The sequence below is a fragment of the Meleagris gallopavo genome, chromosome 11 (genome assembly GCF_905368555.1).
Source record: "Meleagris gallopavo chromosome 11, MGAL_WU_HG_1.1, whole genome shotgun sequence".
Classification (NCBI taxonomy): Eukaryota; Metazoa; Chordata; class Aves; order Galliformes; family Phasianidae; genus Meleagris; species Meleagris gallopavo.
Window position 1 is genome coordinate 7,670,106 of NC_139414.1, and position 27,985 is coordinate 7,698,090.

The following is a 27,985-nucleotide window of genomic DNA, read 5'->3' on the forward strand; positions in this document are numbered from 1 at the left end:
TCCACATCCTTCTTCTGTGAAGAACTATCATGAAACAATCATAACCAGATCTTCTGTAGTTGGTGTCCTCTGTATCTATCACGTTGTAGACTCTACTTAAACCATCTAACATAAATTGGAGTTTCTCTTAACACCTCAGGCAGGTCCAAGGATCCCAGGAAAGGGGTTGATCCTCTGGTACTGTGTTGTAAGAAGCTTTGCATACATCTGAAGAACTAGATGAACCAGAGAAAAGGTCTGTATGAGCTGGCAAGGACACAATAGAGAGTACAGCTGTACATCCCTAGCTGGGACCATTCAGCAGCTGTTTGTCTCTAGGCTCACTGGTTCATCATGGGCCTACTGTTGTGGCTCAGTCAGTTCCAGTGCAGCACATCTGAGAAGCCATCCCTTCAACCTAGAATTTGAACGTGGGCTGTATGAAGGAAACAGAGTAGAATGGGTGTTGTTCGTTCATACAATGAAAGAAAAGATGTATCATCCAAATAGACTAAGTGAATATCAAGAAATATTTTATTGTACATGTAATCAAAGTTTTAAAAAACAGACAGGAAGGAGCAAGGGACAGATTTATCTAGCATTGCTTAACTATGCAGAGTACAGAAATACAACTAGTAAAGACTGAGCACATACTAATATCCTTTGCTCCCCTTCCCTGCCCCCAATGAAAGAGATTATACAAGCAATGTTAGTAAAGCTTCAAATCAAGCTTTCTCAGTAATTGCACACTTGAGCTGACATAGTTGGAAGTATGTTCAGTTTCATGAGAGAGTATGTGTATTCAAAAGAGTTGTTTATAAACCAAAACACCATCTCTTTAGTGGTTTGTAAGCATTACTTGTTTAACACCAAGAGTATATTTAAATGACTAATGACTTAGCAGCCATAATTGTCTTGTTATATCTGAACTGACACTATATTTAAGTATATCAATTATAGAAAATAGATTCCTTAGGTTTAAGAATATGTAGTAGAGAATATATTATCTAGTGATAAAACCTTAATGTAAGATAAGTGGTTGTCAAGAAGTGGAAGTATTCACAAAGAAAGGGAGAGAGCTGCATGCTGATTTGGGAAATGTTGACTAATCAGAACTAAAAAAGCTGAAGCTCAGGAGTATTGGCTGCAAAGGAGTTATTACACTTCAGTATAATTGGTGTAGGAGTTTCAGAATACTTGGTTTAAAAAAGAAAACAAAACAAAAAAAAACCTATTCATCTCACATCTACACTAAGCTTCCAGCTTAACACACAACCCTAGATCCTCCTTACCACAGCACAGTAGAATCTTAAATAGCTCTATCCATGTGTTCTGCCTTACACCCTGCAAGGAAGACAACTGCCATTCTCTTCCAAAATCAGATAGGAAGAAGTCTGAAAATGAATGCAGAGCGTTATTGGGGCTTACTTACTCCCTTAAAACACTCAGCCTTCTTCCTGAGTTACAAGGGTGAAGGCTTTCACAGCAGAAAGCTGTAATTTTTTCTAGAACAAGCCGACTGACTCTCAATAATAAGAAATAAACCTTTACCAAAAAATGTAAGCTATACAGCATGTATCAAGGAATGAATCAGATCAGTTTGACAAGTGCTAAATCCTAAATTGAAGGCAAGACAATTTTGGGGGTTGACACAAAAGACAGATTTGTCTATTTTTCATTGGCTTAACACACCTGGCAAATTAAATGACTGCTAGCAAAACTTCTGGAGAAGGGCCAGGAAAAAGTAGACAAAGCCAGACCCAAGATAACAGTAACTACCATATTCTGGATTCTAATGCCCTTTTGAAGACTATCAGCTTTTCGGCTTAAAACAGAAGAGAATCATGGTTTATTACTTACACCATGATCTTCATATGCTTCAGCCTATAGCATGGTCCAATGCAGATTATTAGCATCAAGCTAGACAACCAGGACTTGAGTTCACTAACATGCATAGCACCACTTGATCATTGCTGCATTAAAGTCAGTCTAATCTTCTAGTCCTCTGCCAGAAAGTGCCTGCTACCTTTGACACAACACTATCTACTCTGGGCCAGCTGACCTACCCACATTTTGTCTTCACAAATATGCACCTGTTTTCAGAGAAATCTAAACAGCCCTAAGCTTAGAATTCTGACACATGACCCGAACTTCTGAAGTTCTCTTTTCAGTACTCAGAAGTAGGAAATTCATACGACCAACAGACCAATTTATTGCTAATCTCAGTTATTTCCTGTTATATGCCAAATACAATTTTTAAAGCCTCCCAGTTCCTCTTCATACTTCTCAGCTTTAACATCGGGAATGATCGATACAGATCTCAGAATTAACAGACTTGGGTGCAAGGCAAAAAACAGCAGCTGTTCTGTATCTCAGTAACTACTGCTTTGGATAGTCTCAGTATTTATCAGTTTTAGGCAACACCAAGGCAGTATTTAAACGTATGCTGCATTTTAGCAGAGACAGGCTACCTACCACTAAAGAAACATCAGCCTTTCCACAGGAAAAAGTCTCTAAGACTTAGCAGGCCATTTTTTCTTAGCCATAACACTTAACAAGGCAGATTTACTTAGCTTCCCATTCTAACAGCATTACAGAATTGTCAAAGCATACAGCTCATCCCAATGGCCTGTCTTTAAAGTAGAGTAGCTGGGCTGTACATTTTAGTAAGACCTACAGAAGTTTGTTAGTTATGCTAAAACTCTACTTAAGAACCTAGAAGTGTTTGAAGAATTACCAACTACCTAAACAGCTGTCCCACAGAAGTGATTTCACTGGTGACTGAATTTGAAGACAAACACTACAAGAAAGTCAATAAAGGAAATCTTGTATGCTCAAAGGTTCTCTTACTATCTCATCTGAAAGAAGCTACCTGCCACTTTGAAGTATTTCCTCCTTCCATAGGAATAACCAACACACCTTTTGGAGGCAGTATAAACAGTGACTGCTCAAAAGTATTTATACAGGATTGCTTTTTGGAAGAGAGAATAAGTTATTTTACTACTTGAACAAACTGAGTGTACTATACTCATTTTACTCTGGTAAGTTTAAGCTACAAAGTATCTGTACAAGATATATCAGCAGAGATAGCACATTGTTAACACTACATATAAATCAAGTAACGACAGGTCCTTTCATCAAGGTGTCATATTGCAGGTAAGCCATTTTACATTAGTCCAAGAGGTTGTGAAACTGCACTTCCGCATCAAGTGATTCCTGGTGAGCCCAGCAGAAAAGCTGTGCTCTATAGAGGTGACTGTCCATCCTGGAACAGCAGCAGGAGAAGAATCAAGCAACCAGTGTTTGCGGTAATGTTCTTAAGAAGGATTCCACTCATTGGGTGCATATTGCTGTACATAAGGTGCATAAACCTGTCAGGTATTAGATCAACGTGAAGAGAAGCCAGTTGCAAGGCTGCAACCAACTACTGGCGTCATGTCCCAGATCTAGAAGAAAATAACGTGGAGAATTATATAGCAACAATAAGACCTAAAAGATATTTCTCTAACAGGCACAGAAGCAGACAAAGACTTCTCTGGACATGAGGTAGTAAATCCTGTTTACATTGGATTTGAGGAGGACAAGGAGGTATACCAGCCTTACAAACCAACTGCCATTCAGTCTCAGAAATATCTACTTCCTAGCAGTCCTCTGGAGGCCTGGTCTAAAAAAACTGTACTATGAGTTTGATATAAACATACTTAGAAAACAACAGGGATAGCCTGGAAGAGTCTTCGGTTCTGGCTAGCATGGAGGATGCATAATTTAAACATAACAAGATCCTACATCAGTCTGACTTCCAAGTCACTGTTTCATAAACAGGGCTTTTAGTGGCAACGCTCCAAGAAAGAAGCCGGGAAGCTCAGAGCTTGCACTTTTTATCATGTCTATATCTTTAAAACCACTAGCAGATTCTGCTACTGCTGACACCTGCTTTGTTTGTCCGGAAGACACCAATGGTAACCATTTCTGACAGCTAGACTCTATACAGTGGACTTACAAGTAATTTCCTTATTCGGCTGCACAAAGGACAGCCTTCATCCTTGATTCTTGCTACACAGAACAGTTAGTTTTATAGCAACAGTTATTGGAAATATTATTAAATGTAAATACAAACATCAGTTCTCTACTAAATTTGTCTAATGGATGGAGAAAAGAGGGACTTGAATACCTTCACAATCCGATCACTCCCACAAGTGACCATTAGTCCTCTGGAGATGTCCATGGACATGTGTGAAATGTTGTGCTTTCCTTCATGAAAGGTTGCCAGGGAAGTACGGCTGCAACAGAACAGTTCAAACAAAGCTGAGCCATGAGATGAAGTCTAATGGCACCATTACAGCAGTGGAAAATGAACTTCCAAGAAAAATCCTTAAGTCCAGAGAACTGCAGTGCCGTATTAAAGGGGACAGAATTAAATCAGTGAGTCATGCTAAAGCATTGCTTGTATAATTAGTTATACGGGTGTGACAATTCCTGACTTTCCCTGCCTATTAAAAATGCTAGAGCAGAAGTGGGAAATAACTTAAGTAAACAGTATTCTTTCTCATTACATTTTTACCCGCTCACTACTGTGAGTAAGGTAGAGCACAGCATCTCCTTTTCAAAAATCTTAACAAGACAAAAAGAGTGCTCCTTCACAACTCTGCCTAATGAGACAGTAAATGATGTCTAACCCAATTTGCTAGCATAGGAAAATAATGTTGGGCTGTGAAAACACTGTTGAAGAAACAATTTTCAGTAAGTATACATAAACTGATGCATACACAGTCTGGCATCTGTGATGCATTATCAACCACCCACTTAGCAATTTTAAGTGCAATCAATAGCCCTTATCTACAAAGAAATAGAGATGAATTTGTTTCAACCCTAGACCTGAGCTCATGAATAAGAATAAACTGGATATAAGAGCTTTAATACCACATCTGGTCTAACTTCACTTGCAAAGATACTTGAGAAATCTCTGCCATTATACTGCTTTGAGTGCCCAAAGCAAAGGCAGCCTATTAGCAGAGAGTCATCTTAACATATCTGCATGACACTATGTGAAGATGGATAGCAAGCACAAGAGTTTCAGCACCTCAGCAGCATCACTTGAATTATTACTCCTTAATACTCACTCTTCATCCTTGATTGATTCAAAACAGGAATCACAGACACGGACCTGGAACTCAAATCCCATGATTGGGTAACTTGACCGTTTGGTACTGCACTTGCCACATACTGCTTGCCCACATTTTCTGCAGTGATGCTTCACGGAAGAAAACAAAAGACAAACCAAAAAAATCATTGCATTGTACCACTTCATCATTTTATCAATTGTTTGTTGAGTAACAATATGTAAGGAAGCCTTCAGTTCTTTTAAACTCAAACCAAACACTCTGGAGTTCTAAATGGCTTTCTTGCCACTAGTAGGTTTACCTCTGCATCCTTCCTTCTCATCTCTTCTTTCACAATCTTATGAGAGCAGAGGAAAAAGGGTTGGAAAGCCGGCCAAGGAAATACAAGTCCAAGAAAGCCAGAAACACAGTGCCTCAGTGTCTGTCTAGACCCTCTAGATACAAAGCTATCTGGATATGTTTCACACTGTTGTCCAGTAAGAGAAGGGTCACCACTGCTTCACTGAACTGGGTACTCCACAACATGATAGGCTGCAGTTTGCTCAGTTAGGGGAGCTGTGCATTACTTTACACAACACTTGATATCTGTCCTCAGCTCCAGAGAACTGAAAAATTCAGAGAAACCCAATCAAGGACTCCCAGCACAGCCTTCTTTGGCCAGTGCTACAAGTTTGATGCAACACTTCTCACAGAATTAGAAAGTTTCTTAGTATTACCCAGAAGCTGTGAGCTCTCAAACACTCATTTCAAAGCACCAAAATACCAAAAATACCAAGGTCTAACCGTGTTAGTGATTTTCTGTTTGCTTTTTGCTTAAGTGTTGAAGTACAGCTAAACACTCAAATGAGTGATCTCACCTGTCGCAACCCTAATGTCTTTGTGTCCCACATTTGCTTTATATTCCAGAAGAACGGTTGTTCACACTTCTGACAGGAATCACTTTCTAGCCACTGAGGAGCCTATAAAACAAAAGACATGAAAGCGATTAGAATTCTCTCAGCCAAGGAAGTTTGTTTTAAGAACCCACAACAAAGTTTTACTTGGAAAACTGCCATTTCAGCTCTGGATATTAACACAGTAGATTACCTTGGGTACAGTACAAGGAAGTTAGTACAAAGCACAAACAGAATCTCAAGTCCTAACGTTTGTTACCAAGTTATACACCTCCTACACTTTTTAAGCCCAAAGCTGTATGCGATAAAAAAATAAATTCAAACACTCAAAGACTGCAGCTTTGGCTGCCTAGACAATTTCCAATGCCTTGTGTAATCTAAGTTCTAACAGCTACAAGGCTGTCATGCTCCTCTCTACAGGAAACTGCAGAAGTAAATTCTTGAAGCAGTAATCTTTTTTGCTTCCTCAGATTCACAGCTTTAAATAATTAAGAAATCATATGCATTTGCCATCCTGTCCATATTTTTATTAAGCATTTCTCCTACCAGTAATTTTCTTGACATAAATAAACTATGCCAAATGAAAATAGGGCTTTCACACATTTCAACACACTTGGATACCTTAAGGGATAGAACGAAACTCAAGAATTTTTCTAGCACATAGACTTGAACTGGAACATGTATACCACATACAACTTTAAGCACCCAATGGGGAACTCTCCCCAATACGTGACAGCAAGAAAGCTGGAACAACCATGAACATCTATCTTCAGTTCACTTACATCCATTACTGATAGCAATAAAGCAGTAACATTGTCAATTGCACCATCTCACCATAAACATTTATTAATACCAAATGTCCAGTTTGTAGACCTTCAACCTTGACTGCATCCCTGTCCTTTCACCGTGCTAGTGGAAAATACTGTAAAGGCTGGTAAAATGTCTAGTGTGGGAACTGGGGAGTAGGAAGGAAAACAGAGGAAATAAATTCTCACTCCACCAAGTGAAATTTTCATATTGCTTCTGTTACTTACAATAGCTGGTTTCAATTAATGCTGTTTTTTAAAAGACACCGGTTTTACTTCCTAGTTCCTCCTAACAGAAGGACAGGATCTCTTCTTCTTATTTTCAGGCACTAAGTAGGCCACAAGACTGCGATCACTACTACTAACATACAGTTGGAACTGCCTAAGATCAATAGGTACAGCTGGCAGTGCAGTTACCATTCCTTCTGAATAAAAAACTTTGTCTTCTAATCTTCCTGTATATTTGAAGATACCCCATAACATGACCCATCAGCTAACCCTTCAAAGGCAGCACATTCGGCACCCTACAAACATTTCATTTCTTTGCTTCTGGATTAGGCTTGGTTATGTTTTTCCAATAAGTTCTGAAACATCACAGCTGTTCTAAGGTAACTGCATTATTTTAATTGTGTTAAAATTGTCTATTGTTTAGGAGCTGTCTTAATCCAGAAGAGAAATTGCCGCATCTCGTTTTCCTAACTGTATAACAAGCCAATTGCTTGTAAACATAAACATGCACAAAGTCACTAATACTCTAGAAGTTCTGAAGAGAGATTTTCATGCTAAAAATGTTAGCACCATCACATACAGCATTCAGTGTGCCCAGCGTAGGTCAAAAAAGCAACAGGATAGGGGAGGCTGAACCTTAAATACACCTTATGGGAACAACCAACACTAATTCGTATGACTATGGTTAATGAAAGGCAGCAGTAACACGTATCTTTTCAGTTCCTATGGTGAATATGAATCAATGCAGAAAGAATGTGGATGGCAGGTTCAGCTGACATGCTCTGAGGTCTTTCATAAACGAACACACACACTCTGTGGACTGAATCTCTACATTTTGACTTGCATCTAAAAATCAACATACTTCTTTATAGGCTTTGACATGAGTTGAGAACTTAGTCCAAGATTTCTGAAGTACAGTCCATTTGTTTCAGTACTGCAAAGGCCTGCCTACTTCAGAATGTTCCAGTAGCAAGGGCTGTAGCTATCCCAGGCTCAACATGTCTCATTGATATGGGAAACTAAGCCCTCCCGAGCCTGTCCTGCACATCTACCCATTACAATGCAGTATGACAGCCACTAAAACTGAGCAGGTTTTAATGACAGTCCAGTCTGAAAGTTTCAGGCAACACAAGGAAAACAGACAGGGAAACAGATTAAGAAAAGCCGTATCAGCCTCCAAAGAGGAAAAACAAAAATATATCTTTTACCTAGAGCATGATCTTACCTCTTCTCGGCTGATATCCATGTTCCAAACTGCAATTCCTCCATCAGCTGAGCAAGATACTAGCTGCCGTGTCAGCTGAATGTAACAGATAGCCTGCACCTTGTCACTGAAACAGAGCACACGTTATTTATCCATAAGCATTTAAATCAAGCTTAGTTTCCCAGAAAAGCCTGATTTATCATTGTAAACTTACCTAGAAAGCCAAAACTGATTTCCAGACACTTTTTGCTAAGTCTACATAGAGCTATGATGATAAGTGAATTGATGCTGCCACGTAAGCACTACTCTAGCATCAGGATGTTCACAAGAACAGTGCTGTTACAGGCTTGACTAGAATACCAGAGGTACAGCTCCATATTAACATTTGCTGGCAGAAAGCACTGACAGTGAGCAGAGTGCAATTTGCCTCTGTGCCAACTGTGTTAGCAAGGAAAACCACTTACCAAAACAGAGACAACTGGAAAAATCAAGAGAAATGCTTGTTTCAGGATATAGCTAGAAAGCAGATGGAGCTTCTACTTTTGCTAATAAACCACAGTAAGTCTGTAGTTGCAAAAAAAAAAAAGCATGCATTCACTAATAAGACAGATGGCTGAATCCTGAACAGAGTCATGGCAAAGTGAAAATCAATCAAATAAACTGAACAAATGATCTCAAAAAGTATTAAAAATGCTTTGCAACATCTAAGTTTAATTAAAAAAAAAATAACCAAAACGTTCTGCTTTTCAGAACTTACTTTCCCATTCAATATGAAGTTTGATGCTAAGTGAGATGTCAAATGAGAAACTAATAATGTTATTAGTCTTCACCAGGATACATGATGCAGCAGTAACAGCAGTATAAAGTCCTCTAGTCACTGTCGCCAGTTACACTTTTGTAACCAATACTCTATTATTAGTTCTTTAGTCATAAAACTAAATCCTCAAGATTTAACAACAGTTCTAGGGCTAAGGCCTAGAGTCTTGATTAAAGGTGGATGGAGGCATCTACAAATTTCACAAAAGGAGAATATGCACTATAGAAATACATCTTTAAACAAAAACAAGGTCTCTATAACCACTGCATTTCTAAGTAGAACATACCTTCAATGGTGAACTGCCTGTCAGATTAAGGCCCTAGATTTAAGAGAAGCAGCTAGATAGTGTTGTCCCTCTAAAAATACTGATTAAATACAGACAACTACATAATCTACAGAACAGTGGAGATGTAACATGTTTTTATGAAATCTAGAGATCCACTCCAGTAATTTAGTTTATCACCTCACAGACCCTCACAAGTAACTCAGTTAAGTGTTTACAATACAGAAGCATGCAACTTTATGTAAAAGTTCAAGCAATGCGATTGAAGACTTCTTTTGTGTCACATTCTTATTATCTGTGGTTTAGAAGCGCCAAGCCTGACCAAAAAAATGTTATCAGTAAGCGCTTTCCTACTACTGGTTATCCTTCTTTCCCTCGGGTATCTTCAGTTATGCAAAAAGTTCTCTTTGTTATTCACAAAGATTTAAACATTTTGCCATGCTATTTAGTCTTCCTACCACTCTGTGTTTGTTACAGAACATTCAGAAAAGACAAAACACCATTACATACTGATGGCCCTGGAGCAGCAACGTTCTTCCTTTCCTTCCACCAATATCCCACATGATAATGCTGTGATCAGAGGCACCCGAGAAGAGCAGTCGTTGAACAGGATCCCACCACAGGGAAGTAATACTTCCTATGAAAAAACATTCTGAAGTTAGGTCTAAGGGAATAAGTGCTATTAAAGTGAAACCTGACATACTCCCTTAGTACAGTAGCAAATACTGAAAGCCTTAAGGCAAAGGTCAGCATGCAAGATGTAGTCTTGCTAAAGAGGTAAAGACTGGTGACAGAACAAAACCATTCTGAAGAAGAATGTTAGAAGCAAAGCATATTTCAGAAAGTTTGAGAGTTACCAGTTTTCTGCCCCTTGTACTTGTCTGCATGGTTTTAAGAGCTGGCAGGTTGTTATGTGATCCCTAAAAGGGGAGAAGTGTCAAAGCTTTCCAAGCAGAAAATAGAATCCAGAATACAGTAAGGTGCTTACTCAGTGGTTACAGACTCAGTGCATAATATTCATAGGTAAACCAAGTCCTTTACATAACTATTTTTAACATGAAAATAGTTGGAATAAGAAACTAAGTGACCATTTTACTGGGAGTCTGTCAGCAAATTCAGACACTGTGTACTTAACTACAAAACCACTTTCAGAAGGCCCAATCTGACTGTGCCTCTCCTTATTCAAATGAAGAATTCAGTCATCCAGCCACATGAGTCAAACTAAATCTGATATGCACAGTAATATGATAGGAGACTGAAGTAGTAATTTTGTCACTCACACCAGAACTTTTTTTGCCCCCCTTTTAGACAGACATCCTCCCTTTTAACTAAAGCATTCTTCCATTGCTCAGTTATTATCAAGTCTTGTTAGTCTGATAGCAAGATGAAAAGTAATTATAGCCCAAAACATTTCCTTTCAGCTCTCTGCTGCAAGAGATCTGTCTTGTTGCTCTTAGGACTATTATCATTTTCAGGCTGACCCATTTGGGAGCAGTTATCTCAGAGAACAGTGACCACCTGTTCCATACAAGGCAATTCAAATGTTATTTTCAGCATTACACAGAGTAGCCTATTAAGTACAGAGAATTCTGGAAGTTGTCTTTTGGGATAAACTCTAAAGCCATTTAAATTGCAAAGTACACAATGCTTCCTTACAAAGTCACAGTTAAAGCAAGCACCGGAAAAGAAACAAGTCAAAGTAAGACCTCTGAAGTCTAGCACGCACAGACCATTCAGAGAACCAGCTGCCACTCAGGTTTAGAGTTACCTGGCCTAGGGGATATTACACAGACACCTGGGAAATAGGCTACACAACCTGTTTTGCTTTAAGAAGGGGGAAAAAATGGAAGAGCTCAAATTACGCTAACATAAGAAAAACCTGTTTTGGTCTCTAGTTTAACCAGCTTTTATACTAGATCAGTTCTTAGTTTTGAGGACCACAGTACTCTTAAGTAATTTATATTTAAGCCAAAGTTGTCTGCCATGCAGACAGTACTTTGAAGCTCACTGCAGCTCAGACAGACAGAATTAGCACTGTGACATCCAGACATGCTGCTTCCAAACTAACAATGCCATCTATCAAGGAGATGCATTTGAATACAGACTGCTACAAAACATTCGGAGGAGGTAAAGCAGGGCCAGGAGGATTATTTTGCACTTAACTGAAGCAAACTGAAACTGACAGCAGAAGATGCATTTATCATTTGAAAAATTCCAATTTGCCTTTCCTACTCAAAGCCAACTTTGTCATTTCACAGTCGCCTGCAAAGCAGGAGTCTACACAGCTTTAGCAAAGTCTACTCTATACTTAAAGCTATTAGAAAAGACGGCCTTTTCCAATGGGCCAGATACTCATGATCATTAAATTTACCCCTTCACAAATGCAAATTAGTCAGCTGATAGTGAAAGTTGTCAGTATCACAATAGTTATTGCCTTATTTCCCTCAGCACATCAGTAAATAGTGTGTTCCTTCTGTAAGTTTGCATTCTTGCCTTACTCGTTACTGCAGATGATGGCTCCACATCGTGCTACAGACTATTTGGTTCTCCATGTTCTTCATCTGATAAGGGCTTCAGCTATACTACATAAGATGAGACATTTGTCTTTGACTAGACAGCTGATTCTAAAAGGCTCTCAAAACCTCTTGCATATAGCTTAGCTTCTGCTGAACATAGGAAATCACAAACTAAAATCTCATAATTGAATGACCAGAGCAGGAGGGACATCACTGGAAAGAATTAAACAGCTTTTTAGCATCTAGGTTTAGGCTTGCTCAAGCTACTTTTAAGTATTATATTAACACTAGATCTGCAGGGGGAAGAAAAAAAAAAAAAACAACACATTCTAGTTCTTTCTCTTCAGCATCAGGGAGACTAAAGTTTTTAAAGGTGGCCATCTAGTGGATAAGTTGCGCTTAACTGAATGCATGTTTATTTTCTCATCTACAGTGAAAATACTTCTAAGTGTATACAGAACTAAGATTTCCCTACAGCAAGGATGCATCTGTTCTTTAAGAAGCAGTGAACTTGTGCAGCTTTGAAAGTTTTCTGATTACTATGCTGTACTAACTGTTCATGCAATATGTATCCTTAGGAGCTGCATATCCAACCAAATGTCTCATCCTGATTTACAATAAGGCATAATAACCTGAGTCAGTTGGAATCAAGAGAAAGAGTTACTTTACCTTCATGCCCTTTGAGTGTTGTGATAATCGAGCATGTGTTCTGCTCAAGCTTCAGGAGAGTGATCTGGCCAGAATAATCACCAACAAATGCATACCGAGTTTCATAATCATATCTGAACATCAATCAAGGAGAAACCTCATTTGTTCTTAAAAGTATTTTAAGGAATTGAAACATAGAACATACACATCAGTTACAAAGTCAAAACAAACTGGAAAAGAACATCTTAGTACGCTGGATAAATATTTACATAACTACATCTAAGAGGGCTGGAAGCTGCATTAGCTTAATACTTTTCATTTCTCTCTTCTCACCCCTCCATACATAAGCAAGTAAGACAGTATGGAAAATGACATAAGTCATTAGAGAAGCCATGAAGTAATCCATCCCACCATTTAAGATAATCTAAGTAGATTTAAACCATTTCTAGCACATGTTTACAGAACATACTTGTGATCTTCCACAAGAGATGCCTTAGGCTACTTGTTGTATTACAGAGCTACCAGCAGAATTATTCCAATGGTCACGGGGTGCTATTCAGACTTAGATCTACTAGTTGCCCCTATAAACTCTCAGCTTCCTAGCATGTTATACTGGCTAGCACCCCCAGAACAGAAAAACTAAATTCAAGGATGTTGACCATCCACAGATAGTTTACCTTATGAAGTAGAAGCATACTCCCATTGTTGTAGCTACTGAAAATAAGACATCATTGAATATATGTTCTTGCTCTCCACTTTCAAGCTTTCTGATGCAGGTCCTTGAACACACTACTGAAGACTGAAAAGTATTTCAGAAGGGGTTCTGCCACAAAACACTGTCACAAAAGCCACAATACATCCTAACAGAATCTGTTAAGATCACACGCTTTGCATCACAACAGTTTTCAGATATTCCATTCTTCTTACTGATTGTCAACTGATTGTCTCCAAAAACTACAGGACAGGAAGCTGGATGGAATCAGACTGTTTTCCACATCTAGAAGAAGTATGCTATTCAGGAAATAAAAACTAAGAAAAACCCCATACATCTGATCCACATAACCCAAGAGTTGTTAACTCACCTGTTCTTTTGGAGCCATACACACAAAAAAACCCCACAGAATCACAGAACGGCCAGGGTTGGAAGGGACCTCAAGAATCATGGATCTCCAACCCCCCTGCCACATGCAGGGCCACCAACCTCCCCATTTAATACCAGACCAGGCTGCCCAGGGCCCCATCCAATCTGGCCTTGAACACCTCCAGGGATGGGGCACCCACAGCCTCTCTGGGCAGCCTGTTCCAGCACCTCACCACTCTCATAGTAAAGAACTTCCCCCTGACATCCAACCTAAATTACCCTCCCTCAATTTAAAACCATTTCCCACAAGCAGCTGCTAGCAATATAGCCTATTCTCCATAACAGAAAATACTAATTTTAAGAAATCAGAGTACCAAGAAGTCCACCACAAGCAAAAAAGCAGAGGCTTTACAATCTAATAACACTCTGAAATCTCTTAAGCCCACAGAAATCTTGAGACAAACGAGTCACTTTCAACAAATCCATTAAGTTCCCAAATGTGTGATCCTTTCCTCATCTTGGAAGTTCATGCTAGCATAATCCCTGTTAATCCAGTAAAGAAGAGGCACTCTGCTGTGTTTTTCAGAAGCTTACATATAGGACTGTTAACAAATGAATATCAGGGTTTCTCCTGACAGAGAAATCAAGCAACTAGCACACACATCAGAAAGCCAGTTCTTCCAAACTGAAGTCAAAGGCATGATCAATTTGGATGTCTTTTCAAATGCCACAGTCTTCAGTGGAAATTTACTTTGATCTTGATAGAAAAGGTCATATGCTTTTCATAATAAACTGTTCCAGTATTTACAGTAGTGTTAAGCAGAAAGCCTACGGCATTCAGTGAGGCTCTGAAGCATCAGACTGTTCTGTGAGCTGGTCACATAATACGCACACCAGTATTAACCCAATTCTGTGTTACACTTGGCCAAGGCGAGCAACTTGGCAAGTGTTGGCAGGACATAAAACCCTAAAACTCTGACTTCCGGAATAAAGACAGCAACAATGAACAAAACAACTACAATACAGCTTTGTCAGCTCTTCAGTCAGTAAGGCAGGCTCTGCACAGTTTTAGGATTTACGGGATTTAAACCCATGTTCAGAAGCTTTGACATATGAACTACTAGTTTTCTGTATCTTTTACATAAAGAATACTCTGAAGTACTTACAGCTGAAAAGACAGTAAGAATTCTTAATCTACAAACGTTGCAGTTAAAAGCAATTTACAGAAATGCAAACTGCACAGACAAATTACTATTAGTAATGAATAAAGTCTCAATCTGACTTGTAGGTTACAGATTGTTCAACAGACACTAGCATGCATCGGTGTCCTGAGAGACAGGACCAGAAAGAACACAGGCCAAGCTGGAGAAACAGTTACTAGTCATTTCCACAGAACACTGCCACCAACATCTCAGAATCAGGAACTACTACACATTAACGTTTCTACAACTCACGGTCACAAGATCCCCTCTACAATCTAATAAAAGCTAACAGAAGCACAGAAGCAGCAGTATTTAACATCACATCAAATAAAGGTTTGCAGACTTGCAAGAGATTTCAACAACAGCTTTTTTGATAAAAAGGAAGGAACAAATTGAGCTAAACAAACAGTAGTTTTCCAGTTTCTGGGCACCAATCGTTTACAAAGGATACTGTAGACATGAAGCCCATGAGGTGAAGTAATGTCTCCCCAGCATACTCCCACTCCTGGTACACATCCAGCTGATGCACTTGTCATGACCAGTGCTGATAACCCACTCTGATGTCAGGCAGAAGGTAATAGCAGACACTCGATTCTGATGAGCTGTGGGAAGAAAAAGATTCTGGCTAGTTTTTCCTAGAAATTGATATGTTCTTTGCAGACAGACAGAGATCAAAGGTGATATCTGAGTAATGTTATACCATCACGTTCTAATAGCCTATAGGCTAATTTAAAAGGCTAGAATTGTCCTGTTCAGTATATGCCTTATAAATAGCTTAAGCAAATCAAACGTGCTTGTCAGCTGACTTAAGCCTTTCTCCCACAGAGGGAAGAGTTGAGTTCAACCCAGATACCTGAGATACTCTGATTAAGTAGCAGGTAAACCCCCAGCTTCCTCTAGTTAGGAAGCAAGGACTCATTGGGAATAATATAGTACATCTAAAAAGCTTACATGTTTTAAGTGCCTCCTACCCGATCCCAGGGGATCTATACAAAGACTCATTCTTTTAAGCACCTGAAAGTCTCTCTAATCCATAGCATTCAAACTGGTACCCAATCCCAAACCAAATCCCACTGGCTTTGTTGAGAATGCTATCACTAAGCAAGAAGTGACATGAGCTTTAGAAAGAACTCTCTCCTGACCTCTAAGATGTCAACTCATTCAATAGAATAGTTACAAGACATCTACTTTAGGATAAAGGGAGTCTTGTTGCTTTAAGAACAAGGCCTTGTTCTTGTATGCAAGAACATTGCTTCTATTGGTGTCAGGGAGTCATAAGACACACTGTACTTTGTACCACTACATAATCTGTAGCTCTTAAAGAATTTCCATCAGGCCCTCCACATTATTATTCCAATTTTAACCCGCAATCACGTTTTATATTTCTTTCAAGGATGCACAAATGCTCAAAATTTAGTCTTCAGAAACCCTAAAATAATCCCTATTTCCCACGTGCCAGAAAAGGTCTTTTTCACCCCTACTGCTCTCCCAAAAGACAGAGTAGGCAGAGACTCTCACCTTTAGCTAGTATTAAGTTAGCCCAGTAATTACAGAATAGAACTTGCAAATATCAATGCACACCTTCAGAAAGCTCTTACCCTACACATTGATGCAGTACAGCTACATCACTTCAAGAGTAAGATCTGGACTCGTTAGATCCGGTTCATTACAAGTGCAAGCTAATGATGCCTTGAGCTCTGGTAATGACTGCAATTCAGACTCAGCTGACTGAAGATTACTCAATAACAGTGTTTATCTTATGGTAGTTACTCCCAACTAAGTGACAACTGGAAGAGTATTTGAACTTCAGAAATCTCTGACACTGCCCAGTTTCTCAAGCATTTTAGAAGCCCCTCCTTCATACATACATTAGTGTAGACACTGGTTAACAGTTTACCTGGGTAGGTCTTCACAAAGTTCATCTTATTGAAGTCCTCTGAAATATGAAACTCCTAAAATCAAAGTGGAACTGTTAGCAAAGATGTTGCAGTGACACTGGAATGAGTGGTACATAGAAAAAGAGCAATAACCTCACAGAACAGAATTTGCATCACAGCAGTTTCCTCAGGCTGAAGCACAACACATTGATATGCCAGCTGCAAATTACAGTTATTATACTAACATGTATTTTTACCACAGAGTATTTTCTGAGGAAATACTATAGGATGAGATGAGACCTCATGAGCCCCCAGCAGGAACAAACAGAACTCCATCTTGCTGTATTTTTGATTTAAAGATCTGAGACTTCATAACAAAGAGACAAATTTAAGTGAGAGTATTCTCTATTCATTAGAATATAAAAAAAATTTAAAGTTTTAGCTTATTAATAGTTAACTATTTGTATTTCTGACATTCATTTAATACCCTTTCTCCTTATAGAACACTTATTCTTTTGACCTTATCTTCAAAGAGAAACCACTAAAACATGTGAAAGTCATGGGGCTTCCCCTCCTTTGCCAAGAAAGCTGGGAAGAATAAAAACTCGCTTTTTATTCTGCTGTATGTACCCACTCTCCAGGAGCAGAGAAGAAATTACAGCTGGCGTATAGCAAACCAGAAAGACTACTTCTCTAAAAGACATACATTTCTCTATGCATGCAAGAGATAATGCAGTGAACCTAACCTTCTCCTACAGCAGGACTAGAGTTGAAATTTCAACATCATGAAAAGGTCTGCAGTAAGTCAATTCAGAGACACATGCGACTAGATACTGGGAGATCAATACTTCTGAACGGATGCAAGCTAGCTGCATCACAATCCCTATTAGTGCACCCCCAGGGCACTTCATCCAACTTAATATATTCCTTGAAATAATTCCTTACAAAGCATAATAATCCAGGCTCATCGCTACACTAATGCCTCAATGATTTCTTGAGGCTAGCTAGCTCACATCTAGACAGGTAAATCCTTCTTTGCAATCCTCCAATATGCTACTCAGATGAACTGTCAAGGAGTTCAGTCATTTATTAATAACTGCATTCCAAAAAGAAGGGAAAGAAAACAAATTATCAGCTCCCAGCAACACCTGATGCTTCCGGACAATCTAAGCAATTCTGATCCACATACTGCAAAGAAGTCAAGCAACTTACCATGATGGCTCCGTTATCCTGGCCTACAAATATTCGCCTGCTGTCATGATGATAAGCCATGGCTGAACACGGAGCTGTCAACAAAAAGAGAAGCCCCTTGAAGCTGCTTAACTTGAAAATTATAAGAAGAATACAGTGTTCTAAACCAATACCATCTCTTCTCACATCCTCAGAAAACATTGCCTGAAGTTTATTTAGAGTTTTAAAGCTCCAGGACAGTCTGGGACACTGCAGTGATCTGGGACAAATCCATTACTGCAGACATGCTTTATTCTGTAAAAGCCTTTCTAGAGCTCGATCTGAATAGTCTATTTTGAGAACTGACAAATGGAACAACTGCTGTAGTTCAGACCAACAGGAAAACAAAAAGATTACAGTTGGCATTTAGAATCCAGATCCCAAGCTACTCAGTCTACAGCTGAAAAGACATGGAACATCAGGGAGACCAATTCTTTGGTCTTCATTTAATATTTGAATACAAATTTCTTCAGAAATTGTCATTCCAAAGACTATCTTTGATTTTACTGATGATTTACTTCATCATTGTATGCTGTCTTTTTATATATACGATAGGTATGTAGGCAGGAATTCTACATTAAAGAGCCTGTAGTGAAACATTCATGCTAGGTGATGCCTAGTACTGATACTCAAGATCTGAAGCAGCTACTCAGTACTACTTTAATTATCTAAATGTTTAAAAGTAATAAAAAACATACAGCCTGGGGAGCAGAGAATATTCTTTAGGTTAACAGTTTGAAAAGTTTACCTATTCAGCTGATGAGCTATTTGCCAGAATTTGAGACATCTTCAGCAGCAGAAGCAATTTACCAGGTGAAGGATCTGGTTCACAACAGAATACAGCTAGTTTCAAATTAAAGCCTGAGAGTAAGTTGTTGCAAAGCTCCCAAATTAAAGGTTACCAAGTGAATCCAGTACTTGAGGAGAGAAGTATGCTACGCTTGGTCATCACTTAACATCTCCAACATTTTACTTACATGACATGGTGTGATAGATGCTGGGCCAGTATTGTCCACTGTCTCTCTTCAGCCATACTCGTATTGTTCTGTGTTGTGGAAAGGGTGAGGAGAAGACAGTTGTAAGTGCATCATCTCTTGCATCTGAACTAGTTTGTTACTTAAATATCAGTTCCAGGGATACAAGAGAATCAGCAATGAAGTAGAAAGTTATCATCAATTAAACACAATGCTGCAACAGACACACCTGAAGGGAACTTGCATCAAGAAATTAAGAGCACACATGTAGACAGTGTTAAAGTTATCATAGGTCTACTTGAGACTTCCTCTCCAATCTGCTTTGTCTTCTTTGTAACTATTTAAATTCAACATCCCCATTCCTAAATGGAAGCCTAAGTGATCTGTAAACACAGGTACCTGGAAACCATTTCAAGAGACTTTAAATCAGGGATGGATTTGCTAAACCACACTGGATCATAGTAAGAGTTTAACAAGAGTATAGAAGACAAAAGTATCTTGCATCAGGACTAGAATTTTGTGAACAGATTGAAGATGCAAAGGTAGCACTCTAATTTTGTAATTCCTGTAAGAGCTGTCCTTTAAAAAACTACTCATAAAATAAAGCAGACAATGCCTACATTCTTAATGTACTACTTCCCTCTTCTAAAAGATTAAATCTTTGCAGCTGAGTACACATTGCCTCAAAACAATTAAGATTTTCAGCTTTTGAAAATACACTTTTCCACCATCTTCAATGACAAATGCATATTACTCCAGTTCATTTAATACTCTGCACTAAGATTGTCTCTTAAAAACTATCACTTCCTCCTTACTCTGATTCACACTCTCATGGTACGGATTTACCTCACAGTCAACAAGCTAACACCTCAGCCACCACTTCCCAGCAACGTGCATCCACATGGGATGCCAATGCCAGCTGTAGCAGAGGTCAGCTTTTTCAGGCAGTTAAACAGCTTTACCACACTCAAATTCAACTGTTCTGAACATCTCAGATGGTAGCTTACACCCATCCTAATTCAATCCCATCACCTCTAGCAAAAATCAAGTAATTATTTTTGCTGTAAACAGACTTAACAGACTAAGAGTTACTGTACCAACTGACATAATGCACTGTTGATTTTTCCACAGTAAGCTTTGTTTCCTCCCAGTGTTGTGGTCAATTGCACTGGACTGGGAATTCACACGAAGGAAGCAAGGATATGCTTTTTCTAAACAAATTTCTGAGAAGCATAATTTCCACGGTCCTAATTAATGATACAGTTGCTTCCTAAAGTGGACAGTCTAAGCAAACAGTTGCGAAAGCCAGCAAAATTAACCTCTGAAAGCTTCTTATTTCAGTTTAAGTAAGATTTTAGACTTCACTGAATTCATGCTTGCAAAGATAAGCAGTTAGACAGCTTTCTATCCAATTACATAAAGCTCTCAGCAAAATCTGAAGAGATTGCCTCACAGCAACTCACTAACAGCCCGTGTCAAGATCCCAATTCTCAGTTCTTTCTCCTAGATGTCCATAGCTAGGGCCTGTCTCCTTTTCCTTCGGAGAATGTTTGTGAAATGGCCGTTCTAGCTTAAAGAACTAAGCAAGTTCTCCAATAATACCACTTCCACAGCCACCTCCTACCATGAAACTGTTTTAACACGAGAACCATGGTGTCAATTCAAGGCTTGAGCCCTCTGCCCAGAACTTGATATTTATTTTATGAACGGGCCCTGTGCTCAGTACCAGAAAAGAGCTGCCTGCTACTCACTTTTCTACACGCACCCCCTATTAAGGGCCTAGCAAGACACAGGATTGTTTGAAGGTATCTCAATATGGATGTAAAAATGTCAAAATGCATTAAGGATCGCTCAGAGACAAACACACACCTTTTAAGTTACAACAAACTTGGATATTTGAGAGTGGTGGGAAGAATTTTTTTTTTTAAGGCCTGTAAACTCCACTAACATCGAATATTATTCATGGAAGAGCAATTCATAGGGGTTTTGTTTGCTTGCTTAATAGTAACACAAAACGATCTTGAAGCAATGCCAAAATGTGGCCTTACCAACTTCTAGTGATTTTCTGTTTCCCAGTGTTTCATTAAAAGAACAAGCAAGCACCAGATAGCAATAGAGAAAAAGTCTGGGGGTTGAATGGGGAGAAGAAAATCCTTCAGCATTCCTACAGCGTTTGTGGCTCATGCAACTTAGGCAGCCCTCTAAAGCCAATTGCACGTCAGGGAAAAAGCAGTGGTGAAAGATCAGCAGGCAGATCCCAACTTGCCCCAGTACAAACAGCTGTACAACAGTTGTACAGGTACCATGCCACTACACTAGACCCATCTTTCAAAGACGTCCACATCACTAACAACTGCTTTCCTACCTGAGATCAATCAGTAACAGTTGGTTTTCTGGCAGGAACAGAAGATTGCATTTTTCTGGCAGACAAAATAAAGTAAAAGTATGTAGACTGCTATTGACTGTGTTCCCAAAACAGCATAAGGAATCTAGTATAACCACAGTGCAATGCCAGTTCAAGGACACAGCAGGCAGCTGATGCTTTTTGTCAATTTCTGCTCATTAAAGCATTAGTTTTGACCAACATTCAAATCCCACTAGAAAAACAGCAATTTAAGCAGCAATTCCAATCCAACGGCAGTTGCTGACTGTCACAGAGCACCAGTACTGAGGTATGCTAGAATTTCTACAGAGCCTGTTTTTGTGATTGCTATCAATACAGAACCTTCGCCTTCACTGAGGGGCCCCTACACTACCTTATTATCCTTCAGCATCCTCAGCTACAGCTGGGAAACACACATCCTGCCATTTGTTTGCTGAGAACAAGGACATGAAGGTCAAGAGCAGGGATCTGACCATCACAGCCATGCAGCCCACGCTCCTTCTCAGACATAAGAAGCCACACAAGCCAGCTGTGAGCAACTCTTTGCTTCCTGTACTCTGTATTTGCTCGCAGTGCCTGTTCTGCAGCATTAACACCTACGCCCCATTTTTATGGAACAAACAGGAGAGTAAAAAATTTGATAACATGCTAAACTGCAGGTGAAAGATAGGTGAGTGAGTAGGCTTTGACGTACTGTGCACCTCTGATTAAGGCAATACAGCACAACAGCATCTGAAAGCTTAAAGATCTCAGCGAGCTCCCTCACTAAGGCAGGCTGCAAGAATTTAACTTCAGAAGTGCAAAACTTCTCTCAGAAATTAACGCACGCCAAAGCAGACAGCAGCCTCTCTTCTCTTCACACAGTTCTGCAACTGACATCAAAATGTGCCCAGATAAAGATGCAGCTGCATTCTCAGCCCTTATCAACGTAATCTAAGCGTGCAGGCTGCTAACCTTCAGCTCTGTACCTCGAAGGTTAAACAGCAGCACTCTCTGCTACAGGCCTCTGCCAGCCTGGACCACACAATTTCTTTTCAGGGCTAATGCAGAAGTGAACTCTTCAGAATCACTACTTCCTTATCTTTTCCTCGTGAAGCACATCAAAGCAAATTCAATGCAAGCCTGTTAAGATTCAACCCATATTGCCACTTAGAAGCTAACTACCCCATGCGCATACAGGTTGAATAAAGAAGAAATTGCTCGGTCTCATCCCAAACCTACTGTCTAAGACAGATTGCAGAGTTTTTTTCTGTGAGAAGAACAGAGACCAAGTCCATCTTTCAACCAAAGCCAGAACCACTCAGTCCATGCAAACAGCTCTGCTTGATGCAAATGAGGTGCAATGACTGCCTTTTCTTGAGCCATAGCAATGTGTACTGTTGCTTCAGAGGGTCAGAATTTAAATCCTGATGAATTTACATAGAGATTATCGAGTGCAGAAAACTGTTTACGTCTTTACACAGCTGAAAATTGCATTTGGAACCCTATGAAGCCCTACTAATTTGCAGAACCAAATTCTGAGAAAGCAGGTGCTGCCCTGCATTCTGAAGGATCACAAATCTCAATGTTTCCCTTACATCTTTTCACAGTATGACACTCTACAGTTTAAGATGATGAAAACATATAACATTTTAACATTCAATTGTACAGTTTGAGAAGCACACATGCCTTTAATCCTCAGACCCTGCTAATGCTGTGCTGAGTGCTTCCAGCACTCTGGAAGCTTGGGAAAGAAGACTAAGAAGATGGTGGTATACCCTAATGCTGGTATGCCCTCAGGACCAGAATTTACCACTTCAGAGCATATCTTTGAAGGCCTATCACAACAGGCACCCAATCTCCAAAATAATATTCTTTGGGAACAGAAGCCTGACTTCAAGTACACCAGAAAACTATTCTCAGATAGCCTTTAGATGATGTAAGGACACCTTTGGCTTGAGTTATCCCAAACTCACGGGCTTTTAGCACGCAGCAATGAGCTTTTACTCCACTCCCAGTGATTGATAGCTCATTTAAGAATGAAAAGTGCTAATCTTTATGGGGTAAAGAAAATTAAAAAGGCAGAGGGGAATAAATCCAACTAATCCCTTTGAGAACTGTGATTTGGATTTATTGTCCATACACGAGAAATAGAAACCAAAAGCAGAAGCTACTTGTTATGTCTCCCTTTTGCCAAATTAAACAACTTCTAAGTGCTTGCTTTCCAGAAAGCTCAGCTGGCACTTGTGAACAAGTAATTCCAAGCATGCCACTGAACAATACATTCTCACCACCTCTTCACAGATGTGGAGACAGACCAGCACTCAGATTTCTCAGTAATGCTGATAATCAGTTTCAATAAGCACTGTGGCTTCACATTCTTTAATAGCAGATGCACATTGTCACGTGACTGAGGACCATCAGGAGGACGGCAGGGCTTCGATTATCCATGCAGGTGTATTGTAACGTTTCCTGTACACAGTCTGTTGCTTTCATACCAGAAGAACGACGAATTTCATTTAAACCAGGCCAAGTTAGCACTCACCCTGTCCCACTCCTGCCTGGACGCCCTGGCTAACAGTAAGGTAACAAAATCGGGCTGTGCTGCTGCTAAGCCGTTCCGGTTGTTCTTCGGAACCTAACAGTAAAGTCTAGTTAACCTTAACACAGGTACCCGGCGGTTTCACTCACAAGGAGCTACCTGCTCCCTCCTTCCCGCCCTCCCCGGCTCCATAACTCCTCAACGCCCTCACAACCTCCAGCCCCTGCGCCGCCGCACCCCGAGGTCCCCCGGCAGGGCGCCGTGCCCCCGGCAGGACGCAGCTGCAGTGATTTCCTGACAGCAGCGGCGAGGACTCACGGCCGGGCGCCTCAGGCACGGTGCGGGGCACCGCCCGGCCACCCCCCGTCCCCTGCCTCAGCCGCCGCCCGCCCGACGGAGCGGCCCCGGCCTCCCGCTGCCCCGCGCGGGGCCTGAGCGCGCCGGACCGCCTCCTACCTGTCCTCGCTGGCCGTAATAACGCCGTCCTCCTTGGGGATGAGGAGCGCGGCGCTCACCACGTCCTGGTGCCCCTCCACCTTGCTGAGCAGCACGGGCCGGCTGCTCTGCGGCCGCGAGTGAATCTCTGCCGCCATGTCGGCGCGGCGCCCCTCAGCTGACGGCGCGAGGACCGCCCGGTGCCACCCCGCCCGGCCGAGCTGTGCCGAGTAGCGGCGCACGCCCCGCTCTGACGTCGCGTCCGGCGCGCGGCCGTACACTCTCGAGTAGAGGAGCGAGGGCGCCTCTCCCGCCGGCCGCCCGCGCTGAGGGAACGAGACCTTTCGTCGAGACGTGCCGTGCTGCAGCGCGGCCGCCAGAGGGTGCTGAGAGACAGGCCTCCGCTTGAGCCTGCGCCGGGCTAAGGGAAAGCCCCCAGCCTGCAGCGGGGCGCTCATCTCCTCCCCTCAGCCGCCCGGGGAGGATGGTGCGGCAGGATGCTCGGGCCTGCCCTTTGCAACTAGCTGATGCTCATAGTGACCGTAGGGAAAAGCGGCTGATTCAGCCCCCTGTTGCACAAGCACCTTTCCAGAGCTGGTACTCTTTAATTAGAGCGATTCTGGTACATGAGAAGCACGGCTGAAATATTTAACAGAGTGTAGCAGCCAGAAAAAGCTCAGGGAAGACAATCCCTGGCTCGGGGCTAATCATGAATTGGAAAGGTATGGTGGAAGGGAAACATTAGTGTGCTAATTGCACACAGGTTGCACTGAAGGTAAAACCTCCTATTTATTACCCTGAAAACAACGTCAGCTGTAAGGAGCACAGTAACACCGTGCGATACAGCGAATTCTCAACTACAAAACAGCTTTTTTCAACAGTTGCCACCATGAGCTATGCATTTTCACCAGCAGTGACCAGAAGAGCCTGCACCAGCAGAGGTGACCTGCTGTCACACCACGCACAGCCTCGCTGTGCTCACAGCCACTCGCTGGTCTCCAGGATCCCTCAGCAGGCATTGATAAATGACAGTGGGTGCCATTTTTTTTTTTTTTCTCCGCAGGGAAGAATTCAATATCTTTGCTTCAATATCCACTTCCATGTCAGACACCATTTTGTCAGACTGCCCCTCTGCTGCCATGTGCCACAGGACAACAAAATGTAACAAAGTTTAACCTCTGCTGCCATACTACCAACATCTGCCTCTGACATCGTGGGGCAACGTAATAAAAAGGAGGCATTACTTTCAGAGCAACCTTTGTACATGCACATTACATATACCCCCAGATGAGGCCTTGCAGATCTTACAATGGCACAGTTATCCCTACCTTGGCCTTGAAGGTAAAAATAGTATTCATAGAGCTTCTGTACAATCTGACAGACAAAACCTTAAGGACAGTGCAGCACTAAGATTGTTAGCTCACAGTAGCGTGGCTGTGTCCACTCAACGGGGCTGCAGCATGTAAAAAAGCATCATTAGTAAAAAATTGTCTATGAAGTGACTGGTGCCCATCTGGTTGAAGCAGTAAGCCCAGCAAACAGCAAGGGAATCCACATTCTGTCATCATCATCAGCAACAGCCTCCCAGAGAGGCGGGAAGACTGCATCACCCTTACTGCTTTTAGTAGGGCTCATCTCCTCCTGTGTGTCACATCCCATACCAGAAACTATCACCCAGCATCACAGTAGTAATATAAATTACCGTTGCCGGACAGGTTTTAACTAGTACAGGTTGTACTACTTAGTAGCATTACTAATAAATAATATAGTTTGAAATGATGGAGCTAGACTTAAAACCAAAAGGTTTCCTTTTCTTTGAAGCACAAGGGAGAGTATTTGGAACGTTGCTTACAAAGAGGCATTTGAATTTCTTTTCTTTTTCATCTTTATTAACCTGCTGTGCTGCTGGGAGGCAAGGCAGCAGTGTCAGAAGAGGGCTTCCAGCAGGGTGTTCATTGTGTTGCCAGAGGAGTAACAGCAGTTATCCTTTCATAGTACCCTGTCCACTCTGTCCAGGACACAGGATTTGAGAATTACAAAGTGTAAATGAAAAGGGAAAGTTGCAAAAGAAAAGCAGCCTTTTTAGAGCTTTGTGAAGTAATGAATGCAAAATTGAAATAGTTTAGCAGATTCCTATTCAACTATTTTTTCCTCTAATTACTTTATAAATAACCTTCTTTGTCAGATCTGGTTTTGGAAACACATGTTGGGCTTTCTATCTCAGTTGAGTTTACGACAGATGAATTATCTCCACTTTTAACAGCAGTGAAGCGGAGGCATATCTAGGGAAGGTAGCCAGTTAAAGCAAGCCAGCAGCAGATACAGAATGAGACTATAAAGCTCTTTCTGTGAAGTTACTCCTTTCATCATACTATATTCCTTCCTGAATTACCTGCACAGCATTAAGTTATGAGCTTTGCACATTCAAACTCTCACCATTTCTGTTCCTTCTTGAGGACTCTTCTTGCCCCAAGTCCAGCATGGAGTCAGAGTCAGTGCTAAGAACATCCCTCTGCCTGTGCTTCATGGATGGCTCCTGTTCTCAGGCAGCATGCGGGGCCGCTGGAGCTCAGGGAAACATGTGACCAGGCTTTCAGGGAAGATAAAGTTCAGCTGTAAAGCAGTTGGGAATAATACAAGCAGAAACAGAAGTAGGCCCAAGCAACACGAGCATTCATATTAGGCTTTACATTCCTGGAGACAAAGAAAAAAAATTAGTCTGAAGGCAGATTCCCAAAAACCTTTCAGAAGCAGATAATTGTTACAGGAAGAGTTAATAAAACTACAGCCAGCACACATGCACAACACTGAAATAGTTCCAGCAGGGCTGGAAATCTGATACGAAATAACTCAAGGAACTGAAGAGCTTGGATAGTATTTTTATAGCACTAAAAAGTAGTAAGCTTTTAGGGGCTAACCTAACACCTTCCCTCCCAGCCTTCTCATCCAGTTTCCCTCATCCTGACCTCCACCATCCAGACCACAGACAAAGATCAGAGCATAAGTTCAAATTTGTTTGTTAAACTTTTCTTTCCCAGCACTTAAAATAATAATAATACTTGAGTGTCAATAACAACAAAGCTAAAAAGCCTTTTTCTGAGTTGTGAAACATTTCACCCACACGCTGCAGAGCCTTAAAGCTCCCAAGTAACTGGTGTATGGGACATTCCCCACCTGTTTGTCCAGGCAGTTGAGGCCCCATCAAGCTGAGTAAGCCCACTCACTCTTAGAGATATGTTCTTCAGCAACCAGTTTTGGCCTGACTAGGAGAAAATTGAAAATATCCAGTTACTCTTTGCTTACAACACTGAACAATCGTCTCATTTCACAAGCTATTTATAGACCAACAGAAAGGACGAGAAGTTCTTTACAGAGAACCTGTGTTGAGGGAACCCTTAAAACCTAGTTCGCTGCATTTTTCTAGCTCAAGTTTATATTCCAAGTTTGCTTGCTGCACAGAACAGGCATGGTTTGTGTGCAAGCACTGAGGGAGTTCAGTTTGAGCACTAACCTATTAATGTTTGAATTCTTACCAGAAATATTAAATAGAAGCAACTGGAAAATTAATTCTCTCAGAATTTTCAAAACAACAGTGCTGCTATCCTGAAATACAATCCCACTCTGCTAGAGAAGTGATGCTTCTCACTCAGGGAAGACATACATCAAGCTTTGTGAACCCCAGTTCCTAGCTATATAGTTTGAGACATCATTTGTCAATTTTTGCAGGAGAAATCATACCTGAGCTAAGCACAAGATGAGACAAACCAATATGGAGTGACACTTCTTAC

The 27,985-nt window shown here is 40.9% G+C and overlaps 1 protein-coding gene across 1 annotated transcript; it reads right to left on the minus strand.

Annotated features, from left to right (window-relative positions):
* Nucleotides 1–495: 495 nt before the first annotated feature.
* WDFY1 (WD repeat and FYVE domain containing 1) lies at nucleotides 496–24,448 on the minus strand. Its single transcript, XM_085233319.1, has 12 exons — nucleotides 24,219–24,448; nucleotides 18,862–18,929; nucleotides 17,867–17,940; nucleotides 16,675–16,729; nucleotides 15,229–15,379; nucleotides 12,516–12,628; nucleotides 9,841–9,967; nucleotides 8,252–8,357; nucleotides 5,957–6,058; nucleotides 5,100–5,230; nucleotides 4,151–4,259; nucleotides 496–3,425 (listed from the first exon to the last, which is right to left on the minus strand). The coding sequence occupies exons 1-12, from the start codon at nucleotides 24,353–24,355 to the stop codon at nucleotides 3,366–3,368; spliced, it is 1,233 nt and encodes a 410-aa protein (XP_085089445.1). The 5' UTR covers nucleotides 24,356–24,448; the 3' UTR covers nucleotides 496–3,365.
* Nucleotides 24,449–27,985: the final 3,537 nt, after the last annotated feature.